Source organism: Apaloderma vittatum, unplaced genomic scaffold (assembly GCF_000703405.1).
Source record: "Apaloderma vittatum isolate BGI_N311 unplaced genomic scaffold, ASM70340v1 scaffold8516, whole genome shotgun sequence".
Taxonomy (NCBI): domain Eukaryota; kingdom Metazoa; phylum Chordata; class Aves; order Trogoniformes; family Trogonidae; genus Apaloderma; species Apaloderma vittatum.
Genome location: NW_009721221.1, coordinates 10,645 through 24,162, shown reverse-complemented (window position 1 = coordinate 24,162; position 13,518 = coordinate 10,645). Strand labels below are relative to the sequence as shown.

General features: G+C 38.0%; 1 protein-coding gene across 1 annotated transcript in view; it reads right to left on the bottom strand.

Annotated features, from left to right (window-relative positions):
- Nucleotides 1-13,518, bottom strand: part of WAPAL (wings apart-like homolog (Drosophila)) — a 67,095-nt gene that overhangs the window by 45,784 nt on the left and 7,793 nt on the right. The window contains exon 2 of the mRNA XM_009871296.1: nucleotides 1,393-2,442. Within this exon, the coding sequence (XP_009869598.1) occupies nucleotides 1,393-2,442 (1,050 nt within the window). The remainder of the gene's footprint in view (nucleotides 1-1,392; nucleotides 2,443-13,518) is intronic.

Sequence of the window (13,518 nt, the reverse complement as noted above, 5' to 3'; positions counted from 1 at the left end):
AATCTCTTTGGAAAGTATTTCAGAGAAATTATCTGTGGGTACCGTGGAGCATAATGGCCTCCTTGGTGGACGCAGCACTGAATGCAAACCGGAGATATTTTGAGACTCCGGAGGAGAGCAGCTGAAAGGATTACTTGATGGGTCAGCATCTCAGCTGCACTAACTGTATAAGCAATTTTTTTCCTTTGGAATAAATAGCTGAACAGACTTGTCAGAGAAAGGGATTCAGATGGAGCATTTCATAAGTGGCCATGTAAGCTAAACCCATTTTCCAAGGAGGCTGGAATGTACGTGTCTCATGATAATTAAATTTGATGAAAACAAATCAAGAGATTTTTTTGTTAGAGAACACAATCTTCTCTTGTAACATCAATATCAATTTGGCCCTTTTAGAATTTACAGAAAACCCTAGCAGTTACATTTACCTTTGATTAAAAGGCTTACAGACAATCCTGCTATAGTTGGAACAGATAAATGAACATTTTTTCCTATTAAAATTTATTTCTGGATTATATTAGCAGAAGCTATTTGTAGGAAAAAACAGCTTCACCAACGTTTGCAAGGCTAGACTTGAGTCCTTCCCTCTCCCTCCATCACAATGAAATATATCCTGTCAAAGTCTTTAACATTTAACAACTTCAATGAATGCATAAAAGCTTCTCGTGCTTGTTGCTCCAAAATGTAGGATCAAAAAGTTCCCTAGAACAGCGGCAGTGTTTTAAAATACTTATTCTAACATACATGATTGTTTGGCATTAGACTTTTTTTTTTTTTTTTTTTTAAAAAAGGCTGAAATAAACCTTTCCATGTTATTCCTTTTCTTCACCACCAACACACTTCAACCTTGACCAAAGTTGTTTTGTGGGACCCAACCGACCACCAAGCAAGTCTAGTGCCTTCAAAGGGACTCAGACACCACAATGTGCTCAGCAATTTCTCAGGCAACATGGAACTTCAGAAAGAGAAAACTCTTTAGAAAAGCGTTTGAAAGCACAAAAAGGAAAGAGATACTTCACATCTCTAAGATCTACTTAAATTTCTGCGCTCAGCTCCCAAACTCTGGGTTGACAAAGAATTCCTATGTGAAGACACCTGCCTTTCAGGTGTAGGCACTGTACGCTCAACACACCAAAAAGGTAAGAAACTTCTGTTCAAAAAGAAGAAACTCGACCTCTTGGCAAGAGGTCAACAGGTATAAAGCATACTGCAAGACAGCCATGAAACATCAGACAGGGCCAACAGCAGCAGCAATAAGCAAATTTAACTTTGAAATTTCCAAATCAGCAATACTCTTGAAAAAAACTCCTAGGTATACTGCAAGAAAAACAACATATAAAAGTCAACATTAACTTAAAATGGTTATGGTATGTATTCCAGAAAAATTCTGCTTACCCGCATTTGTATTGTGCTGGCTATCCTGGGCACAGTTTTCATTGCCATCAGAGGTTGCCTGTAGCGAAGAAGTCGGTGCAGTTCTACTTCGTTTTTTGTTAGCTTTCCTTTCTGCTACTTGCCACTCTTCATCTTCATCCTCACTTTCACTCAAGTCGTCAAACCCGAAGTATTTGATTTTGTAATTGGAACTTCCAGAACTTCTAGAGGCGCCTTCATCTCCCCCTCCCTCATCTTGATCATCAAACCCAAAAAACTCTAATTTGACATCCTTTTTGGATTTGGTATTGCTTGGTCGAAATCTGGTTGTAGTTTTTGTAGTAGCAATGTCTGCTTTTTTTCTCAAGCGTCCAGCTTCTCCCAAGTCAGTAGGGGTTGCTGTGGTAAATTCATCGATTCGTTCCATGGTATCCTGTATAGTAACATTACAAACTGACAAGCAAGATGGATGTAGAACAGTGTAGTCTCTAGTCCGTCCAACCGTCCCTCTAAAACTGGTCCCGCTGCTTAAAGAAACTTTTCTTGCTGGGTTCAGACCGTCGTTATTTGACTCATTGTTTGCTTTGGATAAAGACTGACTAGTGCCATCCATTAACTTGTCAAAATTTGTTGCCCCCTGCGGTTTTGCTTTGTTGGATCGACAGTATGTCCTACAGTTGCTTGGCCTAGGAATAGTTTGCACAAGTTCTTCACTAATGGCTTCCTTTGGATTTTCAGTATCTTCTTTATCACACTCCTCATCCTTGCTCTTCATTTCTGAGAGCTGTTCACTGTCAAAATCTAATACATACTCTCCAGTTCTGGCATCTTCAGTTTCATCCTCCCATTCATACAAGTGAGTTCTTAACGGCCCCTTCGTCTGAGATGCTTCTGATGGAGAGTCTGCTGTTTTGCCAGTGTGGGAGTCCCAAGAATCAGGCAAGTCCTTGGCTTCAATGTTGTATCCAGAAGTGTCTGTAGTTTCAGCATTGGTTTTGCTACTGTCTTCAGCATCCTCATAGATGAAATGACTATTCTTCTCATTATCTTCATTCAAGTTCTGCATTTTATCTACAAGAAAAGATAAATTTATTACTAAAAAGCAGGCAACTTTGAAAAGTCACAATATAAAAGGAAATATTTGGTGTCCAATAACAAAGGACATTAGAGGTCCTTATCCTCCTGGTTTAAACTTTAAGCCCTCCAGCTTACAACTTTTGCCATAATAAAATCTGACCATTTCTAGTGAAAATCCACACTAACTCAAGTATGGATGAGTTTGAAAACACGTGTCATGGGAAAAAAGTAGTAAAACTCAAATACAATCACTTATTTATCTATACAACCTACACAAAAAAAGAAAGACTGCAGCAAAATTTTTAGTGAAGTCAATCACCATTCAACATTTCATACACAAGTGACAGTGAACACATAGAGCGATTATAAAGCATTTTCTCATTAGAGAAGGGAAAAAAAAAAATCATTCTTCCACATAGTTTAGAAAAGTGTTGCATTTTATTATTACGTCAACACTCCCCAAAAAGCTTCACAATATAGATTTTAGTGTCCAATTTGCTTCAGATGCCCTACCTTATTATGTACATTTTGCTTCTGCATTGAAGCTGAAAGGAACAGGCAGCATCATTGGAAACACAAAATATGTGTGAATCAATAAATTAGCTAAGTTTGCATATACTCATCTTCAATACTACAGGATACATTATAGTAGCCTAGGGTAGCCAGCAAAGGGGATGCATGGCCAGGGTATGGCTACTCCTTCAGATACTCCTGGTCTAAGAACTAGACAGTAGTGAGGCATCATCACAGTAAAAATGAAAATCGGCATGGCTCACAGAACCTACTCATGACGTTAAGTAAATGTGTTGAAAATTATCCTATAATCCACTACCTAATTATGCCTATCATCCACTGCAGCAATAGGATGAAGGGCAATGGTTTTAAACTAGAGTAGGGCAGATTTAGATTAGACATTAGGAAGGAATTCTTTACTATGAGGGTGGTGAAACACTGGCACAGGTTGCCCAAAGAGGTGGTGGAGACTCCAACCCTGGAGACATTCAAGGTCAGGGTGGCAGCACTCTCAGCAACCTGATTTAGTTAAAATGTCCCTGCTCACTGCAGGAAGGTTGGACTAGGTGCCCTTTCCCAACGCATTCTATGATTCTAAAATATTTGGACTTCCAGAAGAAATATAGAAAATACAATTATCATCACAACTTTAAATTAAGTCAATTGTAAAATGCAAGTTTTTACAACGAACTTCTACAGATCTGGAGCTGCTGCCATGAGTTAGCCCTGCACTTTCTCCAACCCATAGCCACACCTGCATCTAATGCTATCAAAGAGAACAAATTCCACATTACGAAATCATTTTTTCTAAGACAGCTGACCAGCATCCACACGACAGTAATGCTACGAAAGACGATCCTAAGTCTTCTACCCGTTGTCCGCTAAACTGGTAGGGAAACCACTCCCTTAGGTTTCCCTGGATACCAACAAAAGCTCAGTGGATTTGGTACAAGAGTTTCATGCAGACTGCATCTGCCATACTCTGTTGTCGCACCACACACACACAAAGATACCCAGAAATACAGAGGCACTGCCTCCTAGAAACAAGATGAGCAGAAATTTCTTTGAAATTCCCCAGACAGTATAACCAAACACAGGAACCAAGGTGTCTACCACTACTATCAGTGCTCACTGTTCTCTGCGCCTGGGCCGGGAGAAGCAAGATAAGAAGTGTCACTGCAGTGCAGAAGACCTTAACACCTAGAAGAGTCAGCATCATGAGATAAACTGGAGAAACAGAAGCAACCAGGACAGAGACAAGTAGAAAAAAATAAAATGCTAGAAGACACACCCAAAGAAGATAGAGGTGTAGAATGAAACTAATAAAACAAGGTCCAAGCAGAAAATTCTAGTAAAAGAAATTATTATCAAGTTTTGCAGGAAATTGCTTTAAACTGAGCTGAAATTCCTCAGGGGAAGTGGACAGGAAATATCTCTCAAACTGCACCTAAGTTTTCTGGGAGTCCAGCTGAGGTCTGTCATAGCAGTTTACATACTCAACTAGAAATAAATAAAAGAAAAACCCCATGCTTCATAGAATATATTAAATGTGAAACTAAAGTCCCCAAAGAACATCAGTCCTAGCCACCTCAGTGATGAAATCTTGTTTCATCTTTTCCAGTATCAATAAGTTATACAAGAAATCTTGTTATTCCCATTTCAATTTCATGCTTGTGATAATCTGATGCCCAACCAAAATTAATCTTCCTGTAATCAAAGAGCAAGTTTGACAGTGCACAGTATGCTCCTTTTGGCTCCATATGTTTAATATTATTGTGCAACTGAAGATTATACTGAACATAACAACTGAACATAATACTTAGGCATGAAAACCTCCAAATTAAACTCAAAGGAATGATAACTTTCTCACTAAAATACACTATTTTGCAGCCTCATCACCACTACTGAGTGCATGTGAGTGCATATTTACTTGGATTAATAGAGTCTAAGCAAGATTTAGAACAAGTACATTTAAAATAGGCCTGTCTTGACTCAGTAAACAATACTTCACCAAATTGTTAGGAAGAAGTTTCAGTATTCACATCAGGAAAGGGAATGTTTTTCTCATCCTAGGTCTGGAATTTTAAAAAGCCTCATTTTATACCAGACTAAATCAAATCTTACCCTCCCATGGAAGGAAGAGAACATGTGTGTGGGGGTACACGCGTGTGGGTACGCGCATTACAACTCAACAGTCAAATAATTCCAGAATCTGTTTTCAGATTTAATTTTACATTGTCTTAGCTTCAATCGTTATCATCCTGGCTACCATCTGTACTCTCAAGCAGAAAAGATGATCAACAAATCAAGCCTGGAAAACAGACTGAAGAGGCCAAAGATGTATAAAAATATATACAGCTCATGCATATCAGAAGCATTGACAAGAAGTTAATGGAAAAAAATTACCAAGGAGTCTGTCTCCACAGAAACATTAATCAACTATTCTGAAAAAGTTTGTGATTGTTTTGTGGGTTGTTGTTTGTTTGGTTGGTTTTTTGTTTTGGTTTTTGTTTGTTGTTTTGTTTTTTTTTTTACACTCTGCTACTAGCACATCACAGTAATACATGATGTCACATGTTCCCTTAAAACTTCAGATTTTATGCAAAACACAGAAATATTCAAGGAGAACATATTCAAGTCTTTCACTTAAGATCACTTCATCTCCAACACACTCCCTGCATTTTTCTGCTCATTCATCAGCTCTGAAGCACTGTTTAGCAGTTGAAACCACTTCTTCAGTTCCTTGCCACAAAGTTACTGTCAGTAACTACACCTCATCTACTAGATCTTTCTAAGAAAGATGATTCTTAGTACACTTACACCAACTGCAGTGCTGCTTTTATTTTAAAAAGTTTTTCTAACATGCATTAGATATTTCACCAAGTCATAATACATCCAAACAGATAACATTTTTATTAAGAGTGAATTTTACTTCATTTTGATAATATAGTTACATACACTGAAAAGCTGCTCTACAAACTGTTCTAGAATATCTTAGAATGTGCTAAAATTAGCCTAATATTTGCAGGACTCTGAGCAAGTACCACAGTCCCATCTAGCTTTCTGTGACCTATTAAGGGAACAACATTTTCTACTCTCTCATTGCAGCAGCCTCATTTGGACAAACTGAACCATTAGCTGAGAGATGCATTGTGACAAGAACAATTCTTCCTCACATCTATTTTCTCCATTTTTCTTTGCTTGCTGCACTGAGATTGTTACATTTTTTTCTGCCCGAAGTGACTCCTATTCTCATCACGAATTTCACACTTACCCAACCTGCCTGCTCTTCTCCTCATGCTCATTCCCAACAATTCAAGTACAAAGCTGAAGAAATGGAGCTAGCTATTAACTCCCCAGCCTCCACCGTGTCCCTAAAACCGTACGAGTACTTCAAGGCATTAATATGACCAAAATTTGATCAGACTGAGTTAAGATAGTAGCACCATACATCTAGTCCTTCCAGCCTTGAATTCATTGTTTCTCTTCATCTGTAAATGAAGTAAAATCAGCTTCTCCAGTCAGCTCAGCTGACCACTAAGTAACAACCTATTCTATCCCGAACAGTTTTGTTGATGCTTGGCTTACTACACTTGCAAGAAATTATGTTAGAAGCCAAACACTCATCGTTAACAGCTCTTTCTGTACCACAGTAGGACTTCTGATGCCTCTGTATTAGCTACACATCATTTTAAGTACATGCACAAGCAACTGAGAATTCTGAAACGTCTCTGAAAAGACTCTGCAAGTATCAACAAAACTTACTTCTAATTTTTCACAGCACCAAGTTACTCTTAAAGAGCATAAGTGGCAGTTAACCACTCCCTTCGTTTTGAGCCCATCAGTCACCAAAATTTTAAAACCACGCAGCACTTCAGAAGTCTTAGTAACTGCTGCAGGGAGGTTTTTCCATCTGCAATAATAAGAAGGCTGATGGAAAATGCAACCACTTACTGTACATCAGGTAGAAAGTTGGGCTGTAAAACCAGATCATCATAACGTGTGAGTGGAAAACTAAGCAGTGACATTCAGAGGAACATTTCCTCAAAGGATGCTTTGTCAAGCTGCTGTTTTCGTCTCACCAGTGGGTGAACAGCTCTCAGGCTGAAGCTTCTATTCCTGCAATTCACTTGCTAACTGCCCAGAGGTGTACCATACCAGCAATTCTGACAAACTGGATTTACAAAATTACTATATTTATCTGTAGTAACTATTACAGCAGAAGCTAGCATGACTGGAGGAAACAATATTATTTACAGATACAGAAAACCCAGAGAAAATGAGGAAATCAACCAATTTTGAACGATTAGATATTCTGTAGTTCTAAAGAGGCATGTAATTTCTCCTCCAGATTTCAACTGCAATTAGGTTCTTTTGGGGCTCAAATACCAGAATAAAAGTCTCCCAGGTAATTTCAGATCAGCAATAGTATATAACTGTAGAATGTCTTTTGGGATTTTTTCCAGGTACTAGTACAATATTCTTAAGAATCATAAGAATCTTCTGGAGTAACAGGATCTGTTTTCTGTTTAAATCTCTAGAACTTAATTACCAGAGTATAAGAAGAACCAATCTAATTGACTGGGAGGTCTAAATTAAACATTACCTGATAAACACCCGCAAATTTATACATACCTCTTTACTTTATGCTCTAGTTTAAGTCACTAGCAAGATAGGAATGTCTTAAGTATTGCTGATGAATTAAAGAAAAAAAACTTTTAAAAAAAGTGAAATTTCTACTCTTTGTCAAACACACTGAGATGTTTTCACACACAAAGATGCACACAAACAAATTTTGTAAAGTTATATTTAAGTTGATTATGATGATTCTTGTCCCAAGTAACCTTTATAAGATGACTATTAGGAAAAAAAAAATGCAAGTTCATGCACGGCAAGATTTTCAATATACATAAGGTAATAATTTGTATGCCTCTAGATACAAGAGAGTGTAACCATGTTCTCAAAATCTCACTGCTTTTTCAGTAATAAAGCTCTGCTTTTTCAGCAATAAACCTTTGAACATTAAACAACTGTGGATTTAAATTATATCATTTAGACCAGACGGATAGAAAGTGAATATTCTGTTCATACCTTTTTAAAAAAAACGTGTATTTAATATAAGCACTTGCTTATCAGACAGAACAAATGCTATTCTTTATATCCAACAATACAGAAAATGTCTTGTGGCTACAAGTAGCCATAGTGGGACTACCTCTCACCTTGTCATTTTTAAGTTCATGTACAAAAGGAAGAATGAGATTCTAGAATTATTTTATTTTTCCAAAGAATCAATTTTCTTTAGTGAAGACATTTACTTTCTTCAGCTCAACATTTCTGATAATTTTGGCATTAAGATGTCTCAGATTTAAAATTTATTTCATTAAATATCCATAACATATCTCGCTGTTCTTTTAAAAGGTTTCTCTTACTAAGAAACTAACCTCTATTTGAAAATGTGCTCCCGCAAATAGCCCTTAGAAGCGTTACTATTTCTTCATTTTACTGTATGAGAAAAGGAAGAAATATCTCCCACACACAAAACATTTAGTTTGATCACCGTAATAATAAAAGACACCATATAATTACAGACTTGCTGAGATGGTAAAGGTATAAAAAAATTGCAAGGCTTTCAGAAGCTGCCAGAGTGAAAAGAATAACTTTTTTTTTAATTGTACGTTGTCCATAAAATAAATGTTTTAAATTGAATGTTACAAAGAAAACAAGGTAAGCTGCTAATTGAAGATAGAAAAACAACTTGCAAAATGCTTTCTACCTTCAATCTTTAGTTATATGCTATCTTAAAGAACAAAAATGTGAAGGTCAATAGTTTTTCCAGAGCAACACCCACACTTGACCTTTTTCTAGTACTTCTAGCACAGTCACCGCCTCGTAAAATGGACAGTGAACATAAAAAAGGGATTCTGAGGAATCTCTCTATTCATCTGGCTCAGAAAACTTCACTTTTGGATTGATGATGAAATAAGAAAAATAAACTGCCAGAAGAACCAATAAAGAGACCATTGGTCAATTTATCTCCACAACCAGCTAAGTGATTCCAGCCACTTTACATTGTGAACAAAATTGCAAAGAACCATTGAGACAAAAGCATGAAAGTTTTAAAAATGCAAAAATATGAGTAATCGTAAATGCGACCATTGCCTTCCCCCTGGAACCCAGAGTGATGTGGAACACGTTCATTACTTCTTTCCCACCTCAGGTAATGGCAAGCACCCTTAAGGAGGAGTTCCTGGCACTACCAACAGAGAGCTGCAACAGCCACTGCCTGACATCACCTCCAAGTACAACACAGTTTTCTGTGAAACAAAGTGAGCATGATCCCAGGGTCCAGAAATAAGCACCAACAGACCAAAAGGAACAGGCAAAAGCCAGCTGTATTACCCAGCACTGCAACTGGCCAGCAGAGCCCGGAGTGACCAGGAAAAGACGCCTAGCACAAGAAACAGTTCAATGAGTAATTAATGCAGCTTTCCTATGGGCGATTTTGAAAGGAGAGAGAGGGAGACAATACTAGAAACTACCTGAAGGTATATAGGGAGAAGGGAGGAGAAAGTAAATGTCTGAAGGACAAGAGCTTAGGAGGTCGCACAAGTGGTCCCAAGAGCCTTAAGTGTTTTTCCAGTATCTGTTATATATCTTGCCAGAGTTGCTCGGTTTTGACAAACTAGAGCTACTTCTCTTTCTTCCTTCGACAGCTTCACAGATCCCTCAGAGAATTTTTTAGACTGCTCAAACTGGTATTTTCTCTTATCATCACTGATGATATACTAGAATATTTACAGTAATGAAACCATATTGATACGTCTGACTGATCACCTCCTGTTATCCTTTTAACCTTTGGGTAGATGTTACAACCTCACTCCTGCGCTACATTCACGATAACGGCATTGACCATTGCATTAACTCAAACTTGGTCAAACCTGCTCCAGGCAGGGCCTAAAAGCAGTGAGCAGGTTAATGCAGGGCAGTGTAGAAAGGGGAAGCCATAAAAAAAATTCTTATTGTTTCTCACGGCAAAATCAAAAGTTTTACAGAGCCTTCTACTTGAAGGGGCAATACTGAAGTTTGGAGGAAAGATAAATTCTCTTAATCCAGTAACAAAGCTGCAACAGTTAACAATTTCATACCCTGATCCTAAGGGTACAGCATGTACCAAGATGGAATCCAAAACAAAGTGAAGGGAAAAAATTCTTTAGGAAACCAAACATTCTTTGGGGGGAGAAAAAAAAAAATCCCAATCCAAATCAACCATCAAGAAATGTATCCTCCAGCCTAGTCACCATTTCAATTTCGTTTACCTGACTAAGTCTGAAAACATCATTTTCAGCTCCATATAAACCAAATCATTGTTAATGTTCTAATACTAATTGCCTAAAGTCAAACACCTATACGCTTTTGTTAACAATACAGCACCAAAACTGCAAAACCTCATTTGCTGGTTTTAAGTTACTTTGAGCACAGAGCAGACACTCCTGGGCTGCGAGAACATCATCTCTTAACGTACATTTCTGCCCTGCACATATTCAGGACTCACAGAACAAACAAAGCTCGTTACCCGACAACTCAGCCTCTGTCCCCTGCAGACTCCTCAGCACTGACCTGTCTGACAAGGCAGGAGACAGCACGTGCTGCACATCAGGCCCAGCAACATGTGCTGGCTGCCAGCTCGCTGCTGCCTTTTCAGCTGGATTACAGACTCAGTTATAATCACATTTTCCTTACCAGCACACAGACAACAGAGAGGTAAGGGAAGAGATGAATCTATTCTACTCAGTTTGCCATTCCACCATTTTTCATGATGCTTAAAATAGCACTGTATCTTTGAAATCTCTCCTTATCACTCAAAGTGTGATCCACATTGGTTAACAAATACAACTGTTACGAGGAAATTGAAAAAAAAGAACAGAAGCACAGTCAATAATTAGCTTTGGTGTGCTAAGGAAACATGTTAAGATGTAAAAATATTATCACATATGCAAAATAAATGCATATTTCTTCTATTTACTCATAGAAGAGTTGACAGTATTAAACGGTAGCCCTACTAACTTGAACTCCAAGTTAGTTTTCTCTCATTTCGAGTGATTCTTTACAAATGCTAACGAAGCATCCTCCAAGCTACAAACAAAAGCTACAAACAAAAAAAACATACCATAGCTTTTGTAGCATGAAACCCTATGCTCCTTCACTGTTGTGTAACCAGCTGTAGAAGTCTTCATCTTAATACCAAAAGGAGCATGATTGAACTACTATATACAGGAAAGAAACCAACACATTTAAACTAGGTTTCTTTTAGCCACACAAATTTACAGAATTCATTGCAAACACACAGAAAATACTAGTCAGAAGCAATAAAATCTCGTAAAGGGCAGGTAGATTGCATCGTGCCAATTTTATATTTCTTTTTGTTTCTTTTCAAATAGATACCTGACTATGAGGATAGATGGAAAAGCAAGAAAACAAAACGTCAAGGAAAATAAGGCAGTAAGATTAATTTTTTTTTTTTTTTTAAAGTGTATGCAGGGCCTTCAAATCCCTCCAGCTACTAAGGACACACACATTAATAACAGGCTCCAGCTCATGAACAGAGCACTGACACAGGATGTAGGAAACAGTTTGTTAAGCTCATTATGAGCTACAGTTCTGCCTGATGTTCCTGAACACTCAGAAAACATTTGTTATGGCTCCATTACACCACCACCAATGTTTGCAAGCATAAAGCTACAGAACTTTACAACTTGAAGCTGACCACGCTAAAGGAAAAGATGAATCTTTCCCCAGGTGCTTGTATCACGCTCCTCCTTTCTGGGACAAAAGCCCAAACAAGACATACACACGGTGTCTTCCCTGGTTGGATAGAAAACCAGCAACTGCAAAGAAAATATGCTTTTCTCCAAATAAGAAAACAGATTTCATTACAGTTTCTCTCTTCTACCCTTCATTGGAAATGAAATGTTTTGGTTGGTAAGTAGAAAAGGTTACAGACTGAACTCCTTTTATCCATTTTCTGCCTGTGATTGAACAGCTGAGAAACAGGGAAAAAATCTGGATACAAAATACACAATTCTAAGAAATGGGTAAAATTTACTTAGCTCCATTATTATCCACTGATGTCCATAAGGTCTCAGAAAGCAGCGCCTGTCAGCAGGCATAAACAGAAGATAAGAAGCGTAAGAGCCTCAGAAGATTAGACTCTCAAGACCGCTTTCATGGTCCACAACTGCTAAAAAAATAACTAAAAGAGCTGTGGATGTGGTGGTTCTACGATTACAAATTCTTAAGTAATTCTGATTCTTTACTTGCTATGAATCAGAATGCATTCCCAGCAAGTCTGCAGGCAAGTTGACATACACTGTTTGCCTCTTCCCAAGTGTTTTAAGAAAACCCTGAAGTGTTGAGATTTAACTTACTACAACCACAGAATTATGTGCCTTAAGAATAGTTTGCTTTTCTTGTTTCCTTCCCAGCACTTTGAATATCAAAATTCTAAGGCTATTTGTACAAAAACTTTGAATTTACTATTTATTAAGATTCTGTTTCATTTCAGTTTGAGTACCTATTCTTCTACAGATGCAGTTTGCGAGACAGACGACACCTTTGCTTCTCCCAAATGGCCTAGATGCACCCTTTCAGTTCGGTAACACAGTGTTCAGCATCTCTAACAAACCCTTACTTTCATTCCATGATCATAACAGATTTTCATATCTTCAGAATAAGAACTGCTCTACTGCTGTTCGCCCAACACCGACAATGCGTGGCTCTACCCTGTGAAAAGCTGAGTCCTAACCATCACATCAGAGCTTTCAACTCAGACCTCCCTTCAATTTGCAAGAAGTAATTCCTTGTAGACTTTCTGCCACTGTAAAAACACACACTACTAGCAGGCATTCTGAAAGGCTGTCTTAAAACAGTGCAAAAATGACACCTCCTATCAGCCAGTGTACAGCTTTTTTGCCCTTTTTTTTTTTTTTTTTTTTTTAGTGCTTGTACTTCAATGGAAATGGAAACCTTTCACAGGGGCACATGCTGACGACCACCTTCCCTCTTGTGCAGTCACGGAGCTGATCACTCACCTTTATCTCAGGTACAATTTACTACAGTACGGGGAAAGATAATGGTTTTTGAAGGAACAGTCTAGCTGCTTTACCTCTCTTCTACTTCAGCTAGCAATCATCAGATATTCTGCCTCATCACTGATCCTTCATGGTACCTTAAATCACGGCATATCTCCATATCACCTTCGTATCAATCCATACGCGTGTACTCAGCCAAACTGCCTTCCCCCCTTACATCAAGGGTGGGGGAAACAAAACATCTCAAAATTACTAATTTATTCCATGAAAGCTAAAAGCAATCCCCCTCCAATTAAAATACAGCTAAAAATTAACCTAGGTTCTTCGTCATCAGCTACATCCAACCTCTCAATTTCTATTAAATTAAAGTCCTACAACTTTCCTTGCACTTCAACCCGTTTGGTCTTCCCAGGTAAGTATTTGTGTCCAAGTTACACCTATAGTCTTACCAGCATGTCTTTGCAGCAGG